This window comes from Simochromis diagramma, unplaced genomic scaffold, assembly GCF_900408965.1.
Source record: "Simochromis diagramma unplaced genomic scaffold, fSimDia1.1 OVJJ01000293.1, whole genome shotgun sequence".
NCBI lineage: Eukaryota > Metazoa > Chordata > Actinopteri > Cichliformes > Cichlidae > Simochromis > Simochromis diagramma.
Window position 1 is genome coordinate 24,926,630 of NW_024386801.1, and position 21,159 is coordinate 24,947,788.

Here is a 21,159-nt window from a genome sequence, read left to right on the forward strand (position 1 = left end):
TTATTATGTTAGCAAGTCACCAAGCACATACACAGGTGGTGTTCCTCAATGACCTCTGAATTCAGAAAAATCAAACCAAAGACGTTCCGAGACCAGAAAAACTTTATTGATTCAAAAATAGACTCAGCACACAACATACACACTGCAGGCCTGCAGTACAAATAGTACTGCACATAACTCTACCCTGTACCATAAGAGTACTGGGGGTGGGGGAGGAGAGGGGGACATCTTTAATATTAGCAAAAACGAAAACTTAGAAAAAAAAAAAAAAAAAAAAAAAAAAGGAGTTAGGTTTTACAGTCCGAGTCACAGGTATCCAATCAGCAGCTTAGTGTCTATAATAAGCCCCACCCTCTTAAAAAGGCTCGAAGGACGTTTTGTCATATTTTCTCAGGTGAGCCTATAGAGGGTATGGTCAGCAGCAGGGGCGTGGCCTTACACACTATAAAAAGATCAAAGCAGGTTTATGTTTCACATCTTCATCGTAACCCAAAACAAAAAAAAATCCAAAAAAGCCTGCCCACCACATCACCTGATGGCGTTACTATGGTGACACTCAGTCAGTGGGCATAGTAGCAGCTCAGTTTTTTGGCCTTTTGTTAGCTGATAAGAAGTGATATCAGAGCTCATACATCCAGACCCTGCCGAGTCAGGAAGTCTTCAAGCGCGCTCAGTCGCTCCACCAGCATCACGTCCAAGTCCATGTCCTCACCACCATTGCTGTGGCAATGTCGCCGAGCAGCTGCTCTTTTCCTGGGTACCATAGCAGCAGGAAGTCCCGCCCCTAAACACAAAGAATTTTTCTTCAATCTCACAGTTGATGACAAACAGCTAATCAATAATCAGTAACCACTCTCAGTGTGCCTAGGACAACCTCCCTAATGCAAACTACATTTCCCAGTGTACCTTGTGGTCTCTTCCTCTTTCTGGGCTGCGTGAAATCAGGAAAGAGGAGGAGCCTGCGCCTCTTCTGCTGGCCAATTAGGAGCAGTGCTCCGTCCTTTTCCCGAGGCTCCTCAAAGATGGTTTCCAGACTTCTGCAGGAACAAGCAAACCATGCTGGGAGATGGAGTTTGGATATGGAAGCATATTAACATAAAGGGCATGTACAGTCTTTACAGAAAAACCCTTCACCTCTCATTAGTAGGGATTTGTAGTCTTACCTGTTGTTAGCAGGGGATCTGTAGTTCTTGTTGGTGTAAATCTCCTCTAGACTGAACTCTTTCTTCTTTATTCTGAGAAAGCAAATGTAGGTCCACATTTGAAATAATGTTGGCACTTTTACTGTACATGTAAGTTTTTAGTTTCTTTCCTGACCTTTTGACCTTTGGTAGTCCCATTGGTGTAAGCAGCATTTCGCGCGGTGGCGCACGCCGGATTCTGATCTGTGAGACCCGTTTACCATGCTGCTGTAAAAAAAAAAAAAATTACTGATAGTCCCTGTTATTTAATATTTACCCTGGAAGTGGTCTAGGTCACATTAAGGTTCAACATTATGGTGTGCATGGGGTTTGAAACACTTTGGATAGGATCCCAGGACTTCACTGTAGGACTCCACCTCTGTTCAGTGATGGACGTTCATAGTGGACGTAGATGGCATCCTTTACCCCTCTCAAACTATGTGTGCTCTTAGTCCAAAATATTAAATTTAGCATCTTCAAAGAGTAACCTTTGACCTTTTGGTGTAGGTGTTCAGGTGGGTCCAATGACTGTAGAAAATGACACGACAGCACTTCCTCCCATTGTGCAAAAATGAAGCCAAAATATCCTACTTCTGGAGGCTGCCATCTTGCATTTTTGGAGCCAGAGTCTACAAACTAGTGATTTGAGGTGGAAGTGGAGCGACTGTGTCCCGCTCCCACCCACACACCCTCTGGATGTGACCGCAAACACGCCCCCCTACACTTTTTACGTAGACCGGCTGCTCCAGTTCATTTGCTGATGGGTTTACCACGACTGACAACTCGTTCAATCAAGGTGAATACAACCACGTCACTGTTACAAAAAAGACACACAGCTTGTCATCTTATAGTTCTACAACCTCTACAATCACTCTGTTGTTAATTTGTTTGCTAGATTAGCCGCTAGCATACACACTGTGTTGGAGGCTTGTTGCTAGCTAGTTAGGGATGCTACACACCTGTTACTCTAATAGTCTGTATTTTTGAATGATTCAGCACTTCTTAGTTTTTGTTATCCGTTTTTAGACAGCAATGAGATCAGTTGCACACTCCACAGAGGCCCAGAGTTACTGTTAATATCAGAAATGTAATGCTGTCCTTTGAGATTTTAACATAATACTGTGAGTTTAATGCATGTAAACCTGTTTAAATCTTCAGAGCACTCTACAGCCTGGTAACATGGAAACTTTAGAAATAGCAGCAGGTTTCAGTAGTGTAGTCTAATTTGTTATTTTCATTTAATAATAGAGTCCATATTATATCAACAGCTACATTCACCCTGGGGAGAAACTAGTAAAGGAGACCATCAGGACCAAGCCCGGTTTCCTGGATCCAGAGGTTTGGAGAAACTTCTTCCTATTCTTTCATCACAGCTGTCCTGTGCCAGATGTTCTGTTGACCCACTGAGAGAGGCTTCATTTAAGAAAGACTGAAGCTTGTGGTGGGATCAAGGAGGACCTCATGATCTTCACCAGCAGCTCCCTCACAGGGAAATCTTCAGAGCTCCACCGTAGGCCTGCCCCAGAAGATGGATAAACCCAGCATTTCATGAACACTGTGATGGAGACATTTGCTTTGTGTAATGTTATAAATACTCGGATACTCCTCAAAGGCTCTGGAATTATATTTAAAAATATATTATCCTCCCTGGTTACTCTGGTATGAATAACTCTGAATCACTTAATGATAAATAACACGCTATTGTAAAGTAATGCTACTCTTACTTGATTACAATTTTTGAATACTCGACCCACCTCTGCCCCTCCTTTTCCCCGAATTTGAAGGATGGGTCGGGTATGTCTGGGTGTGGCCCACCATACCCCAGAATTCATAGCGCGGCTCAGCCAATTCCAGTTTTCAACAATGGCGGCCGCTACTAAGTTTTTAATATTACTCTTATTTCTCTTTCTGGGTCACAAAATAAAACTTTTAACATATTTTCAGACGAGAATGTGGGTGTGTAAACTTCAAATATCTGCTCAGTTTATCAAGATATCACATATTTGCAAAAATGCTCCGACGTTTTCGGAGACGTCTGTTATCCACGAGCTCGATAGCTCGCCGAGAGCTCGAGGGTCACTGAAGCCACCGAGAACGGCACAACTCCCAGCACATCATTTTCAGATCACCGCGGCCTTTCGCTACTCAGGTTAAACATAATATATAAGTCACTTAGACAACCTAAAAATGTTATTGTTTGGCTTTTTTCAGTGTTTTATTTGTTTGTGAGTAAATCGGTTTGGCTGAGATTAAAGTTATTAGATTAGATATAATAAAACTTTATTAATCCCAAGGGTCGTTTTCACACAGCTGAATAAAACAGAAAACAGAAAATTGATTAAACAAAAGTGTGAGATGGTCGAGAATTTACGCCAGTGTCCTGTTGTATTTTAGATAGCAAGGAGCAGACAGCTGAGTTTATTAAACTCCACCGAGACAGCGGTGACGCAAATCTGAAGGCTAGACCGTCCAGTTTCACAGCAGTTTACTTCCGGCCTACCCGACCTTCTGAGGACCCGGCCCACGTAGACCGCGGCCGGGTCCTCAGGAGGATGCAGCCCATGATTTTGGACACGACTGTTGTTTGATTTATGCTATGTAGAGATCTGAGGACTCCTCCCTGTGACTTTAGTGTTTAGTTTGTTTTCGCAATTCTATAATTTAATAAAGGCCAACATAAGATAGAGAAACACCCTTTACTATTTGAAATATATTTTTTAAATAATAAAAACAAGAAAACAACTTCACCTCTCCATTTGTGCTAAGAAACTCAGAGCTGACTGCTGATTGGTCAGCTGGGAGTGAAGCAGGCAATCCATTGGCTGAGCAGGCAGGCAGGGGCCGGGGTCGTCGCCGTGGTAGGTAGAGGCTCTGAGTGCTGTGATTGGACCGCTGCTTCTGCTGTCGCCAGGCAGAAAAGGCTGGACTGAAACGCACAAGAAGCACTTTATTTATTAGATTTTTATCCAAGTAAGAAACACAAGTTAAACTACTTATGATGTTAATAATGATGAGGACATTAAACATATTAATATATCACTGGTTAAACTAATTATATTGATATAGACTGTTTAGTTTCACTGAAGAAAAGATTTATTTGTATAAATGAAAAGTTAAGATTCATTACCTCAATATTAGCGTTTGAACATAACTGTGAAGATGAAACAGAAAGATGCCTGTTAAGTAAATTCTGTGATTTAAAGATTGTTTTTAAATTAGCCTCATTTAAAAACAAAGTTCGACCAACCAGTGGTCGCTGCTCAGGCTGGGTGGGGCTGTCCAGTCCTTCAGGGACCGCTGTGGACTACAACAAACTCCACCCCTCACTGAATCCAACATCATTTCCATGGCAGCTGCTGGCAGATGAAGCAGGGGGGCTGGGCTAACAGAATAAGAGGCGGAGCAAACCCTTAGATGGAAAGCAGCGCGATTGGAAGATGGGGCAAGGGGCTGTGTGAAGCCTGAAAAACGCCACTTGCCAGAAGGGACAATGAATAGTTCCGATTGGCTGATGGTCAGACTCTCAGCTGACTGGAGGATATACAAGGCATTCTGGGAGGACAAGCTGCAAGTACAAAAAAAATTACAGTTAAATCACCTAAAATGGATTAGCAAGGCCAAAATCTGTGGTGATTGGCTGTTACATCATCAGCCATCATCCCCCTCACCTGTGTTGCAGCAGCGGCACTCTATAACCGTTCTTCCTCACAAACACATTGATTGCCCTCTCTGATTGGCTGGAGCCTTCAGTCTCTGGTCTTTTGTTCTTCCCTTGGCTTAAGTTACACAGCGTGAGCGGCTCCCCCTTTTCACCTCCTCCTCTAACGCAGACAGCCATCTGCCCCACAAAGCGCCCCTCTGCCTCTCCCTCTCCCTCCACCTTCTCTTCTTTCTTTTCTGGACAAACACTGATCTCTCCTTGGTGGTTCTTCCTCCTCCTCTTCCTCCTGCTCACTGTCTCTTCTTCTCCTCTCCTCCTCCTCTTCTTTTGTGATTGAATGGAACTGGAAGAAAAAGGAGACGAGGACGACTCCTCACTATCGGATGATGATGATACTGATGATGAAGAGGATATGGTTACAAGTGGCAGAGGCGGGGTACTACAGGAAAAAGAGGAAGTGGAGCTGGACGCAAAGACAGATGGCCCTGAAAGAAACAGGAAACAAGGATCACTTTTTGTAAGTAGATTATAACCCTTTAAAGACCTGCATGAACCCTCAACAGGAACCCCCAGAAACTCTCTGACATCTGAACACTCAAAGACCTACATTAACTGTCAGAGACTGCCAGAATGTGCAGGAAACCTCAGAGACCTAAATTAACCTACAGGAACCCACAGGAACTGTGACAGACCTACAAGAAGGCTCAGAGACCTGCAGGAACCAACAAAGGGAACCCCTAGAGGCCTGTAGAAACACGCCTCAGGAACCTCCAGAGACCTGCAGGAAACCTCAGAGAGAGCCCCCAAAGACTTGCAGGAACCTCTTGAGACTTCCAGGAACCCGCAGGACACCTCTGAGACCTGAATGAACATTCAGGAACCGACAGGAACAACCCCCACCCTCGAGACCTAGGAACCTGCAGGAAACCTCAAAGAATTTGCATAATCCCCCAGAGCCCTACCAGAACCTGCATGAAATCTCAGAGAACTAGATGAACTTACAGGTACCTGCAGGAACCTTATTAGACCTCCACTAATCTTCCGAGACCTGCCAGAACCTGCAGGAAACCTCAAAGAACTTGCAGTAACCTTCAAAAACGACTCACCAGTCAAACATGATGCTCCTTCTTCTTTTTGTTTCTGGCTGTTCTTCTTCTTCCTCCCCGTCCTTCTGCTTCTCCTTTCCAGAGAATTCAGACGACGGCCAAGAGATGCTAGAGCTCCTCGCAGGAGGCGTCGTACCTCCATCCGGTGGCTTGAGAGGAGGCGAGGCAGGAGAGCGGCGCAGGGGCAACAGGGAGGAGGGGGGAGAGGAGCTAAAGGAGATGAAGAAGAAGCTGGAGGAGGAAGCGGAGGAGTTGAAGGAGGAAGGGGGCTAGCTAAATGTAGAAAAGGAGGAGCTGAACAAGGAGGAGATGAAGACGGAAGAGACGTGGTTGAAGGACGAAGAGGAGGATGAGTGGCTACTGGAACTGAAGGAGTAGGAGCTGAGGGAGGAAGAGGAGAGAAAGGAGGAGAAGAAAAAGAATGTTGATGGGGAAGAGTAACAGAGGAGGAGAAACAGGCTGTTAGCCTTTGTAAATCATCAGGAAATAAAAACACAAAAACAAATGCACACCTGATTGTGTGTCCTCATCCTCATCAACCAATGGGAGAACATGGGGCGGAGACATCACCACTAGGTTTTGGCCCCTGCCGTCACTCTCGATTAGTGTAAGCGGTCGAGAGAGCATGGTGAAAACTGCCAGAGAGAGACTAATGAATACAATCAGAAATTATGTTTCATGTGACACAGATCAAAACTTTGTAATGATGTCATTGTCCTGAAAAATGAAAATATAAAAGATAGACAACATGGCTGCACTTCCTCCCATTGTAGAAAAATGAAGCCAAAATTTCCCAGTTGTGGGAGCTGCCATGTTGCACTTCTGGAGCCAGAGGCTGTGTCTCAATTCAGGGGCTGCAACCTTCGAAGGCTGCATTTGTAGGCCGATTACATCACAGCAACGCGACGAAGGCTGTCCCAATTCGAAGACTCCTCCAAATGCAGCCGACAAATGCGTCTTTCATTTCCCCAAATTTTAAGGATGGGTCGGGTGTGTACTTCGTGGCCCAACATATCCCAGAATTCATAGTGCGGCCCAGCCAATTCCAGTTTCCAACAATGACGGCAGCTACTTAGTTGTAATATTACTCTTATTACGCTTTTCAATACTTTATTAATTAAATTATTGTTCATAATGTTTCCATAATAATATAAAAATCCTTTCCAAACGCGGCAATGGTGGAGGAGCGTGGCTAAAGAGTTTGAAACGTTACTCTTTCTGGGTCAAAAAACTAATTTTTAACATATTTTCAGGCGAGAATGTAGCTGTGTAAACTTCAAATATTGGCTCTGATTTGCAAATATGTGATGTCTTGATAAAGTGCTCGGAGACGTCTGTTACCCACCAGCTCGATAGCGCACCAGGTGGTCGAGGCTCACTAGAGCCAGCGAGAACACCGGATTCCCGGCACATTGCTTTCAGACCCCCGCGGTCTTTCACTACTCAGGTTAAACATGATATAAAAGTCACTTAGATAACTTAAAGATGTTATCGTTCGGCTTTTTTCAGTGTTTTATTTGTCCCCGAGTAAATTGGTTTGGCTGAGATTAAAGTTATAGTTTTCACACAGCTGAAACAGAAAACTGATTAAACAGAAGTGTGAGATGGTCGAGAATTTACTCCAATGTCCTGTTATATTTTACATAGCAAGAAGCAGACAGCTGAGTTTATTAAACTCCACCAAGACAGCGGTGACGCAAATCTGAAGGCCAGACAGTCCCATTTCACAGCCTCGCGCTTCCGGCTTTCTCAGTCTTCGGAGGACCCAGCCCACATAGACCACGAAGGCCGGGTCCTCCGAAGGATGCAGCCCCTGAATTGAGACACAGTCGGAGTCTGCGCAGTAGTGACTTGGGGTGGAGCATCTGCATCACGCTCCTGCCCACACACACCCCTACACTTTTTACGTAGACCGGCTGCTCCAGTTTATCTGCTGATGGGTTTACCACGACTGATGACTTGTTAAATTAAGGTAAATACAACCAGATCACTACTATGAAAAAGACACAAAACTTATCATCTTATAGTTCTACAACATCTACAATCACTCCGTTCAGAGCACTCTACAGCCTGGTAACATGGAAACTTTTGAAATGGCAGGTTTCAGTAATGTAGTCTAATTTGTTCTTTTCATTTAATAATATAGTCCATATTATTATCATCAACAGCTACATTCACCCTGTGGAGAAACTAGTAAAGGAGACCATCAGGACCAAGCTGGGTTTCCTGGGTCCAGAGGTTTAGAGAAACTTCCTCCTATTCTTTCATCACAGCTGTCCTGTGCCAGAAGTTCTGTTGACCCACTGAGAGAGGCTTCATTTAAGAAACACCAGGAAGACTAAAGCTTATTGCAGGGATCAAGGAGGACTCATGATCTTCACCAGCAGCTCCCTCACAGGGAAATCTTCAGAGCTCCACCATAGGCCCCCGCCCCAGAAGATGGATAAACCCAGCATTTCATGAACACTGTGATGGAGACTTGCTTTGTCTAATGTTAGAAGTATTCAGATCATTCTCAGAGGCACTGGACTTTTACACAAAGATATTATATTCAGTCCTGTAGAAAGTTATATATTTAAAAATAAATTATCCTCTCTGGTTAATCTTGTATGAATGACTCCGGATTACTTTATGATAAATAACACACCATTGGCAAAAAAACAGTGAAAGAATTCCAGATGACAAGTTTTTAGCTCAACATACAAGTGGCGACCTTTGACCTTCATCAGGTTTTATTTAATTGTGTCAGAGAAAATCTCATGTGCTCTTCATGCAGCTGAGTACATCAAGTGTTTAAAACAGAAACTGTGCAGGTCTGAGATCAGCAGCTCTCTGAAACACCAAACTGAGGTCCTGTTAATGCTGATATATAGTGACACAGATACACGGGTGATTAATCCTTTTGTCTTTTTGTCTTTAACTTTATCAATAAAACAGCTGCAGCTTTCACTGACAGCACATGTGGTACTTTGTACTGTTTTCATCAGTTAATTTTGCAGTTACTACAAAGAGTGAAGATATAGGGTGATCTATCTGCTGTCACTGGGTGGTGCTGAGGTCTGAATCTGAGGGCAGCTCCTGTAATCACAAAGAGAACAGAACCATCACAAACTGAAATATAAAGTTTATCTCTCAAATCTGAAATAAAGCTGATCCTTCTCTGTCCCACACACTCAGGATCTGAAGTTCTTCTCTTACATTTTTTCAGTTCTAAAGTTCTGCTGACAGCTGACATATGAGCTGTTAGAAAAGGACAAATACTTATATACTAACACATTTTCCAATATAATGTTTACCCTTGAATCGCTGGTGCTTTTTAAGTGGAGATTTGCCAAGATGAGATGATGGAGCAGGTTTCAGTCCTGGTTCAGTCTGCTGTTGCATCGTGGTCACCAACATACGGACGTGTTATCAGCAGTGTTTGAGCTGCTGCCTGAGTATTGGACAAATATTAATACTTTAAATTATTTCCCTCAAAGGATGTAAGCTGTAAGCAGTACTGCAGAAGTAACTTTGTGAAAAATATCTCATTTAAAATCATCCAGGCTGTTATTTTAACCGGAACATTTGAAACAAACCTAGTAAAAGAAAACAACTTTAACTGAAGCTGCCAAAGGGTCCAAGCTTCTTCTTTTTTTTTTTAATTTGGGGTTACTGTCCTTACAGATGTAGCAAGAGACAGAAAACATGCTGCTGTTTGCACATATTTAATAATCGTAATAGTAACGGTAGTTGGTGACTGAGCAGCCTGGTGCTTTTATGATTTCTTTAGTCAGGGTAAATTCATTCACCTGCACGGATTAGCTAAACAAACTTTACAAAACAAGTTTCCCCAACAGCCGAGTGCTCATCTTAGGTAGCTAGGTCTCAGGACCTAGTTGCGGACATTAGTTACAGATTAGCTTACAAACACGTTTAACTTACCGAAAAAGTGCAGCGGGGCCTCGGGTCCTTCTGTTGGGTAGTCCAGTTTACTGAAGAACACCTCAGGCTGTCAGTTTGAAACAGTCGGTGCAGTTTTGTAACGTAAACACTGGACCTCCTCTCAGATCTATCTGCCTTTCCCGAAAGAGATACGCAAGTTTCTCCGTTACTGCAGCTGCCAGTCAAAGCTGTTATGATAAAGTTCCACCCCAATTTAACAGCATTATGGTAGTAATTACAATCAAACTTATGAGTAAGGAGACCCCTAAAAAACAAATCAGAGTCATGAGAACTACCGTTAGTGGAAGAAAGCATTTTTGGAAGAAGTTTATTTGAGGAGATTTTTTTTTAAAATTTTAGTCTGACACCAGTCCCATCCACTAACATGGAGGAGGCAGGATTTATGACCTATACTGCAGCTAGACACTAGGGGGCGATAGAGATATGCTTCACTTTTGGGGAGCTATTAGGTCGTATCTTGTAGTGATGGGTCGGTCGAGAACAAAATGGCTCTTAGAGCCGGCTCTTTGACGTGAACGACGCGAGCCGGCTCCTTGTCGCGAGCCGTGGGGTTTTTTCCCCCCCTTTCTCTCACCCTCTCTCTCTCGCACTTTTTTTCCGCTTCACTCAGCACGCGAGCCTTGTGCTTTACGCTGGGAAGAGGGGGGAGGGGCGGCAGTTACACTCAGTAGCACAGGAACAGAGCCAGAGGGGGAGAGAGAGAAAGAGAGCCAGGGACAACAACTTCACATTAGAAAGGTATAGTAATTATCCACAACTATTTTCAGTTGCAGATGATAAAGGATTCAGAAATTTTATTCATGCAGGTCCATATGACAGAGAATATGCATGTTCTTTTTGTTTTCATATTATAATTTATATTTAATTGTGTTGTGGTTTGCAGTGTTTTGTGTTGTTTCACTTTAAATTTGTAAAAGGAAAAAGCTGAAAATTTAAATAGTTAAAAGTTGAACTATGACTAGTTGGTTTTTGTATTATGTGATTTATTTATTACATTTTATGTGGAGTGAATAAATAAAAGTATATTTACGGTGGCCCCTACAGACAAAGCACATACAAACTTCAAATCACGTACGAACTCTGAAGCACGTAAAAACTCCAAAACACGTAAAAACACATAAAAACACGTAAAAACTCCAAAACACGTAAAAACACATAAAAACTCAAAACATGTACAAAAGACAACAGAAGTGCTCCAGGATGCTAGGGGCAGTGTTGAGCTTTTGTTACCTAGTGGCTACACAAGCCAGCAATTAGCAACAACCGGATTTGGTGTGTGGTAATAACAGGTAAATTAACTTTTTTTTAAATTATTTGACTATATATGAGTGCTTGTGTATAAATACACAAACAATACACACATGCTTTCAATTGTGTAATTTAAGTGATCTAGGTAGCTCTGTTTTGGAAGTTCAGTTCATGCTAGAAATGTGTTTTGGAGTTTGTATGTGCTTTTTGGAGTTCGTACGTGTTTTGTCACTAGGGGCCACCGCATTTATTTATATATAAATATATATAAATAAAACCATTTTTTTTACATTAGTAATTCCTTTTGTGCATAATTTTATATTATTGTTAATAATAAATTAATTAAAGCAACAAAACAACCTGAAGAGCCGGTTCGGAGCCGAAAGAGCCGGTTCTTTTTAGTGAGCCGAAACCGAAAGAGCCGGTTCTTTTTAGTGAGCCGAAACCGAAAGAGCTGGTTCTCTAAAAAGAGCCAGAAATTCCATCACTAGTATCTTGACGTATTAGGACAGATCTTGCAGCTGTGTCTGTCCTCCATCCATCACAGCACATCTAGCAAGAACAGCTCAGAGCTGGACCAATCAGCTCTGAGTATATTAATGACAAGAAGCAATCATCAATGTAGCTCTGATACTGTGATTCACCACGGCAACAGGTAAACAGACGTCAGAGGCTCAATTTAAATTCAGAGGACACACATCAGTACTGACTGAAATCAACTGTTATCATCACAGACAGAATAAAGTTTGATATAAATCTGTCTGTGCTCATCGTTTAGAACAGATGAAACTGAATCCTGGTTTGGCCTTTGACCTTAAATGTAACGATCAGAGTCAGTTGATGTTGCAGTGATGCAGCAGACTCGAGATCAGTTCATGAACATTTCATTTCATCATTATTCACAAACACTGGCTGTTTTTCAATATTTGTACTTGTGTTCCTATGGACTTGTGAAATGCCATCAGTTGTATTCTTCCAATAGAGATTGAAAATGTAAGGTCATTCAGGGGTAAAACTGCAAAGGATTCTGGGAACTCGTGGCAAGAGGTACTAGCGCACACAGACTTTCAATTTAAATCAGTTACACAGCGATAAAAAGAAACACAAAAAATGGCAAGAAGCTGTTGTATTATTAACTGCAATAGCCGGTCGCATGACAGCCACGGGAAGCCGACGGGTAAATCGGTTGTTATCGGATTACGTCGTTGAAGAGAAATTGTTCAAGCCATGTTTCCGAAGTAACAAAGAGGCGATGGGTGGCCTGGATTGCAGCCATTCAAAGACCAAATATAACGTCCCAGAACACTCCAGCTCACATGTTAGTCTGCTCCAAGCATTTCTACAAAGGTCAGTCTTCTGTTGTAGTTATTACGTCATTTTTCTTAACATAATTGGTGATATAGGTTACAAGCAAGTCTGGCGCTGAACAGAAATTGTCGCGCTATGCTCCTTTGTTTATTGTGCATAAATAGTGAATTGTCCTGACACAATATTGCATTTCGCTTCTGTTATTACCATGGTACATTGACAAAAACATATACTTTTATTCACAGAATAAAACTGGTTTTTTGTATCACTAATTGCCCAGTACAATTACAGCATACAATATTATTGTCACTGCATTTCTGTAATGCGTACCAGATATTATTTCCACTACTAATTAATTACCGTTGAGCTCAAAGCTCCTATTAATAAATGGTTAATGAATGTGTATTTATGAAGACGATTTGTGAGACTGGTTCATTCTACACGGTGCATTTCAAGGTCCTGTACCCATCCGTCGGTAAACTGTACCTGGGCTTATTGCAGTGACCTGAAGTTTCTAAACTTCATGAGTGTATGCACTCACTCCAAGAACCGTATAATTATAAATATGAGCGTGGTGAAAGTTGGGCAGCACGCTAACGTCTTTTGTCCACACTGTGTGCTCGTAAGGGTCTAACCCTTTCACTCCTTTGATTTTTTCCTCGTATCTTTTCTTTGACTTTTCATCAAGTCTGTCTTTGTACGGACCGGCATTGTTCTCCTTTGTTTTGTACATACCTTTTTTGGGGGGCAAAGAAAAAGCAAGAAGGTATTGGAACCGGAGAATGAACGTTTTTGCGGAGCTTCAAATGCTTGCATTTGATGCGATACTTGGATTGTTTTACCACGAGTTCCTGGCATGCAATGCGCGAAAGTCACGTGGTCTGTCAATCTCTATTCAAAGCACGCATCAAGTCAAGTACGCTAAAAATGCCTAAATGTGTTTTTGTGCTCCGCCCATTTTATCAAGCATTCTTAGTGATGACTTGTGTGGACTTGGTGCAACGAGTATCCCAGAATGCATTTCGTCTGAAACTTAAACAGATACAAAGATACAATACCAGATACAAAGTCCTGGTGTTTTTACCTCATTTGAGTCCCAACTCCTGACTTTAAGCTGTCCTGTGGTTCTAATTATAGTCATCTATCGTCCACCTAAATATAATGACTTGTTTATTTCGGAATTTTCAGACTTCTTGACATGTTTTATCGCTCACTATGAAAGGATTCTTATAGTGGGAGACTTTAATATTCATCTGTGTTGTGAGGATAAACCCCTGGTCAAAGATTTCTTAAATGTAATTGATTCCTTAAGCTTCACACAATTTGTGTCTGGGGCAACACGTAAGGGCCACACCCTAGACCTTGTCTTGGATTACGGACTGAATGTATCAATGACTGAAAATTGTGTTTTACCTATCTTAGACCACTCAGCAATTTTATTTGATATTTTAATCCCTAAATCTCCAGCTTCTGAGAGGGGAAGATTGCCCCTCAGATCATCTCGGCATTAGCCCTGAAGCATTGCTTGGAGTTAAATTACATCTACCTGATGTGTTGGACCCTATTTTTACCCAGGAGTTATGTGTGGACACCTTGACTGCGAATCTTAATAATACACTTCTTGAACTACTGGACTCTGTTGCTCCCGTAAAGAAGTTAAAATGTCAAAAAAGGAACCCTATGCCTTGGCTAAATGAGGAGCTCTTGAACTTGAGAAGAAATTGTAGAAAAGCAGAGCGTCACTGGAGATCTTCCAGACTAGAAGTATTTCTACAGGCTTGGAAGGACTCATTGTCTTCTCTTCAATTAGCGATGTCAAAAGCGAAAGCAAATTATTTCTCAAATCTCATCATGAGTCATAAACATAACTCAAAACTCTTATTCAACAGTGTCGCAACTTACAGAGAGTAAGTCAACTCTCTGCTGTTCTAATTTGATAGCTCATGACTTTCTTACGTTTTTCAGAGACAGGGCTGAAACACTTAGAAATCAGGTAACTCCCTCCTCAAGCTTTTCATTAGACTACTCGGCTGCTTTGCCTGTTGGTGTTGATAAACTGTTCTCTGATTTCAAGGTTATTTCTCTGTCTGGATTAACTAAGGTTGTAAAAGCAGCTCGATGTACAACCTGTTCTTTGGATCCTCTACCAGCCTGGGCTATAAAGGAACTGTGGTCAGCATTAGGACCCTACATTCTGTTTCTTTTAAATACTTCATTGACGACTGGAGTCTTCCCTGAATGTTTTAAATCAGCTGTGGTAGTGCCTATCTTGAAAAAGCCTGGACTGGATGTTGACATGGTCGCAAACTACAGACCCATCTCACATCTGTCTTTTTTATCTAAAGTCTTTGAAAAAGTGGTTTTTAAGCAGCTCACTGAGCATTTGTCAACAAGCAATCTGTTTGAACCATTTCAGTCTGCTTTTAGACCAAATCACTCCACAGAAACAGCTTTAGTAAAAGTGGTAAATGATCTGCTGGTAAATGCAGGCAATGATCGCATTTCAGTTTTATTACTACTGGATCTAAGTGCTGCGTTTGACACTGTGGATCACTGCATTTTATTAGATAGGCTTGAACATTTTATTGGAATTACAGGAAATGTTTTATCATGGCTGAGATCTTACCTGTCTGGGAGGTCTCAGACTGTTAGTTTTAAAAATGATCTCTCCGAGACTTGTGCAGTGAGGCATGGGGTCCCTCAGGGCTCCATACTTGGACCATTTCTGTTTTCTATGTACCTGCTGCCTCTTGGTGTTCTTTTACGTTCTTTTAATGTAACCGTTCATTGTTATGCTGATGACCTGCAGCTTTATGTTCCTTTAACCATTGAAAATTGTGCTGAAGTCTTTAAACTAGAATCTTGTCTATCTGCAATTAAGGGCTGGTTATCGGATAATTTCTTGCTCCTAAATACTGATAAAACAGAGTTGATGGTCATTGGGCCACACAAATTTCAGCACTTGTCCCAAAATTTCATCTTGAGAATTCATGACAAACTTGGGCGTGTGGTTCGACATGGTGCTCTCCTTTGAATCTCATGTAAAAGAGATAACAAAGACCGCCTTTTATCATTTGAGGAACATAGCCAGAATCAGACAAGCGACACTGCAGAGGTTCTTGTCCATGCATTTGTGTCCTCACGTATTGATTATTGTAACGCTCTTCTTTCTGGGCTACCAAAGAAAGGTTTTAGAGGTCTACAGATGGTGCAAAATGCAGCTGCTCGCAATTTGCGATAACGATATAACTGACGACATAATTGACACTAGGGCAGGGCGATATGACCAAAAATATATATTTGAAAATTTGCGATAACGATATGACTATATAATTTCTGCGAGACAAAATACAACTCCACAACTTTACTAGCACAAAAAACACCCATCCACTCATTTTACTTAAACAAGTAGCTGTTTTTATGTGCATTAAAGCTATATAAACATTTAACAGTGCAAATGCAAATTCCTTGCTGAAAGTTTAACCAAAAGGCATTTCCAGTAGAAATGGGCTGACATATCCTGAGCATAACCATGTATAATATCCACTGATGTTAAAAAGAGGTGCTTTGCAACATTCAACTGCAGTGTGCCAAATAAAAAAGTCAAATACGTATTTTTTGGACCATAAGGTGCACGGGGTTATAAGGCACATTAAGCAAAACAAAGCAGTCAGATGAGTCAAACTTTATTCAACTCATTCTTCTTGCTTCCTCCGCTTCTGTACCGTTGATTCATTAATGCTGTATTCGATCACAGCTGCTCTATTCCCATGTTGTTGCAGTATATTAATGACTAACCTTGTATTATGGATGGATTATCTCAGTTGTTCTCCTGACTGGCGTTTGGTCCGTTTACGTGATTGCATTTGTCTCCAACCATCAGGAACCTTGACGTTAACTTTTATCGAGTGGAAAAGTGTTAGCGTTCATCCTCTAGCTTCACTGTTTATGTTATGCTAACATAGCTGTGTCGCTAGCAATCACGTAGCACATCATTATATACCAGCTAGCCCAACTTCAGTAACCTTACAAATGTCACTGCTGTTCAGTTTCCTGTCTTCATTTATGTTGGAAGTGATAGCAGAGCTGTACGTTTGAATTTTTTCAGAAATCTCTCAGTCAGAACATGCTATATCATGCTTAGACAACTACCAAAACTAGCGAGCTAACTTCTAACTTCCTGCTAACTTCTAACTCCGTTAAACGTAATAAATTCGGTTTTCATGGATGCCTGGATGTTAAACTTCATAGTTACACCTGGTAAAGCAGCAATGCTGATCGTTTTATTAAAGATGAAAAAATTTAGACAGTTTTTTTTAACTCTCAGTGATGCTGCAGTGTTCATTTGACTTTGGGACCTGAAGTGGACGGAGTTTAGGACCCAGATTTACAAGCACCTTAGTCCGGCAAATACGGCAATAACGACGGCCAGCTTGCATGTTCTACAAAAAAAAAAAAAAAAAAAAAAAAAGTGCTTTGGTGGGTATCTGACGGACAAACACCAAACCAGTTCCACATCACTGAAGTGGCACCATTTTTACAAACAAATTCTGGTTCATCCGTTTCACTCAACAATCCGCTTTGTCCCTTCTCATTCTCTGTTACCGCCATGCTTTTTCGGACATGTGTGTATGAAAACAAAGGCACTGTGCATGCGTGTTTTACCCATATATTATCGCGATATTTCATTTTCTTATCGTTGCCTAACATTGCACCGGTATTACCGTGAACGGTATAATATGGCCCAGCCCTAGTGTACTGTGACATGTTCCTATGACTGGCCAGCACATCATGGAGTGGGTAGGAGGTATTGTCCAGCATTGTCCTTATGTTGGACAACATATGCCTCTCCGACACCACCTTAAGGGAGTCCAGCTCCATCCCCACAGCATTACTGACCTTGTGGATCAGTTTATTGAGTCTGTTGGCATCTGCAACCCTCAACCTGCTGCCCCAGATCTGTCTGTACACAACTACGGTCTTGTGTACTTGAGTACTGTGAAATGGCCACTGAGAGTCCTGATGGGTTGGAAGAGGAGCTCATTATTTCTGAGATGACTGCATTGATGGTTAAAATCGCTTTATCGTAACCATCGAGCATAGGTTGTCATGGAAATATTAAGCTGTCTGCACGTAATTCACTGATTTTTTTTCTCCCAAATGCTGCGAATGCATCAATAATCCCCCTCCCAACTGGAAAATTTTCTACCCAGCACACTGCATTGAGCATGTGTGTTTATATACTACCAGATAAGGGAAAAATATGGCGACAGTGGGAATTTCACTTAAGTGAGAGAATGAGACTCGCTGTCGTTTGGATTTTATGAGGATATCAAACAAAATGTGGTAATTTGCAAAACATGCTGTTAAACTATTGCCACGTAAGATAGCAGTACCACTAATCTATTCCACCAGCTGGAAAGTCATCCACTGCAAAATTAAGAATGTTTTAAACTCTGCACATGAACGTCTCCCCACACACCAAAGAAAACTTTAGATAAGCCAGCTTTTATATGAGCTACATATCGGCGAGAGAAACAAAGAAAAACTGCACAGTAAGCCTGATTCCATGTTATTGTTTATCCAACGTGAAGTATATTTATGGTCTTCTTTTGCAACTGGTTCAGTGAATTTTGGTTGGAGCGTGACAAAACGTGCAGTTTTGGAATCTGCGAGATCTCTGCTTTTAGACAACGTGCCATTTGCTTGGTTACATGAAGTCGAGTGAGTTCGTAGCTTCATTGTTTGTGGTTGGGCGCATTTTGTGAAATTACATGACTGCTCTTTTAATTGTTTGTTATTTTCGCTGTGTTTGGTGGTTGTAGAAATGGTTTGTATGAGCTTTTAGCTGAGATTCCGAGGTTTCTGTGGATACCACACATGTAGCTATTTACGTAAAAAAACAAAATTCATGGAGGCTTAAACTGCAGCTCACCCCCTTTGTCCCCGGTACCGAGGGCGCTGGAGGCTTAAGACATAATCACGATACACACACATATATATATATATATATATATATATATCATATTATATTTTCCTCATATTGCCCAGCTGTACCCTGAATGCATGGCTGACACTCCATCAAAGAGCACAGGTCACATGACCACAGCCCGCTTGAAACAACCTCCGATTGATCTGATTGACCTTCTTGATTTCACTGATAATTTCTAATTGATCCATCTTCCCCTGATACATAAAGGCGGAGCTTTACCTGCCATTCTGCATACACTCCACAAATCACCTCACTGTACTTGTCAGTTGAATTACACTTTATTCATACAGCCAAACAGGAAGCTTGGGTAAACGTTACATCATCAGAGGGAACTCACCTGTGAGGTTACCGTGGGGACAAAGATGTCCCCTTCAGGATTAAATGACCGCACTTACATTTAGGGCTTAACTGTAAATGTAAAGTTCTATTTTGTGGTAGTCTGATGAGCAATCGGCAGGTGGAATACAAATAATGAGATGTCACAGCTTCACGTTTTCTCGCGAGACTTACCGAACACCCAGAAATATTCCTGTTACCCGTTTTCAGTCAACTGATTAACGGCTCACCTGACGTTTTTCTATTTCGTCAGAGCGGAACTCATGTGACGTAAAATCAAGGGAAGTCACGAGGCGGGAACGGTGAGGGTCAAAGTGGAAAAAGACGAGATTTGGGAAAATTAGTAAAGTGTTTGAGCTAACAGCGGCTAGCTGCGTTAGCGGGCTTTACTGTGAGGGAGGCTGTCAGCCCGGGACAAACCGAGACATTTTTAACCGCTGTGTTTACCTGGCTTTAGCCCGGCGGATCCTTCAGGTTCCGTTAAGTCCTCTCAGATCCCATTTTAGTCGGTTAAAGGGAAATGCGGAATCCGTCCGCCCTGTCCACTTTCGGAACCTCTGTTTGCACCACACAGGTCGACAGGAAGCTAGCAGCAGTTACACCGAGGAACTTCCGCCGGGAACTTCAAAATAAAAGCTCTTGAAAGAACAGGAAACGGCTGTGTGTGTGTGTCTGTGACGCCTGCAGTGCCGCGCTTTGAGCTCTCAGATGTATTGTCTTTACTTATCATCCATTTTAAAGCAGATCAGAAAAAGTGTTCATGAAAGCTGTAGTGTTGAGTTTCTGCAGATCAGAGTGTGATTAAAGCTAGTGGCGGAGCTGGGGTGGCTTACTGGGCTTAAGCCCGGGTTGTTTTGTCAGAAGCCCGGGGTCTTTTGGAGTGTAATTTTTTCATAGTTAGATGCCTGGCTGACAACTGTATGAAACAAAAACTACACACAATATTCGAAGCACATAGTGCACACTGTGGGAATTTACGACTGTGCGTAAATCCCCCCTAATATTGGTATGATCCGAGCTCAGACGGGGCGGGGCAGCTGCTGCCTGCGAGTGCGCTGTTAGAGAAACGCAGCCAGGCAGACAGAGGAGAACTGAAGTTCGACCAGTTACCAAAGCAAGTCATTCGTACTGTACAAATACTGTAAATATGACGGTGTATCACGAAAGATTGATGTCAAACTGATCACTTGACCCATATTACGTTACTTGCTCTTCAAGTGAATCAACAAATGGCGAAATGAAAAGCCGAACAACAACAATGCTGTTTCTTTAGAGAGTCTTAGCTTACATGTGTGTTTATTTCATATTTTCAGTTGTTTCCCTCCACGGCTAAATAAATCGGTTTCAGTAATGCACTGATATACAAGAATGGACATAAGGAGCTTCTTTCATAGAAAAAACTCTGGTAGTATTTATATTATGCTTTGTATGTTGTTCAGTATATTTCTATGCAAAACAAGAGGAATTTCAATACACAGCAGTATATTCCCAGTTGAAACCAGATATTTACATACACAACACAAGAACATTTTTTTACTGTACAACATCAATTTAGAGTAAACTTGTTTTGTTTTGGTTAAATAAATATTGAAATATCTTTTGAATTAGTTAAATGTCAGAATAAAGAGAGACAGAGCTTCTATTTTTTATCACTTTCATCAAATTTAGGAGTACATATACACTAAGTTTATTGTTAATTAATAAGAAAACTCCAGAGGATTCCATTCTGAGCTGAAGAAGCTTCTGATAGGTTAGTAGAGTCCATGTGAGTAAATTGGTGGCACACCTGTGGATGCATATAAGGCAAAACACAGAGCCTGTTTCTTTGACATGGGAAAATCAAGAGATGTCAACCAAAACACCAGGAAAAGAATTGTGGAGCTCCATAAGTGTGGCTGAATTTTGAATACAATTTGGTGCCATTTGCAATTAAGAAATACAGATAGTTTCTCTCTTTACTCTTAAAGTTAACAAATATGTTTTTTATATTTATCAATCTAAAAAAAATAAACATTTAGTCTGATTTGATGTTACAATTAAAAAAGTGTTTTTATCTGAAGAGTTTGTGAATATCTGGTTTCAACTGTATATTTGATGATTGTCAGCACAAAGAGGGAGAGAGAGGAGAATGAGGACAGAACAGAGGTGGAACAAGAGCAGGTGAGACACACATGTTAGTCAAATGGTTGTTTACCAAAAGTATCACCGTATCATAGGTCCTCATGTATCTCGTACCTAGTGTTTCTTTTTAGGTTTGTTATTTTTCAAATTCTATATTTATTAAGTTATGCAGGCTTGTTTGCACAACAAGGCTAAATAATTATATAAACTTTTCTCAATCTAAATATTGGACTTTGCTTAGAATTAAAAAAAATAAGTGTA

General features: G+C 41.4%; 1 protein-coding gene across 4 annotated transcripts; it reads right to left on the reverse strand.

Moving 5' to 3' along the window:
* Positions 1–84: 84 nt before the first annotated feature.
* Positions 85–19,405, reverse strand: wu:fi75a02. Of its 4 annotated transcripts, none has more exons than XM_040026740.1 (11): positions 19,225–19,402; positions 6,461–6,597; positions 5,949–6,329; positions 4,850–5,327; positions 4,429–4,746; positions 4,309–4,332; positions 3,930–4,107; positions 1,318–1,409; positions 1,164–1,235; positions 907–1,037; positions 85–784 (listed from the first exon to the last, which is right to left on the reverse strand). In XM_040026740.1, the coding sequence occupies exons 2-11, from the start codon at positions 6,573–6,575 to the stop codon at positions 627–629; spliced, it is 1,947 nt and encodes a 648-aa protein (XP_039882674.1). In that variant the 5' UTR covers positions 6,576–6,597; positions 19,225–19,402; the 3' UTR covers positions 85–626. The 4 variants fall into 4 exon arrangements, with proteins under 4 accessions (XP_039882674.1, XP_039882675.1, XP_039882673.1 ...); XM_040026741.1 differs by having other exon boundaries at positions 1,318–1,406; positions 6,461–6,583; positions 19,225–19,401; XM_040026739.1 differs by having other exon boundaries at positions 6,461–6,583; positions 19,225–19,401.
* Between the last annotated feature and the right edge of the window lie 1,754 nt (positions 19,406–21,159).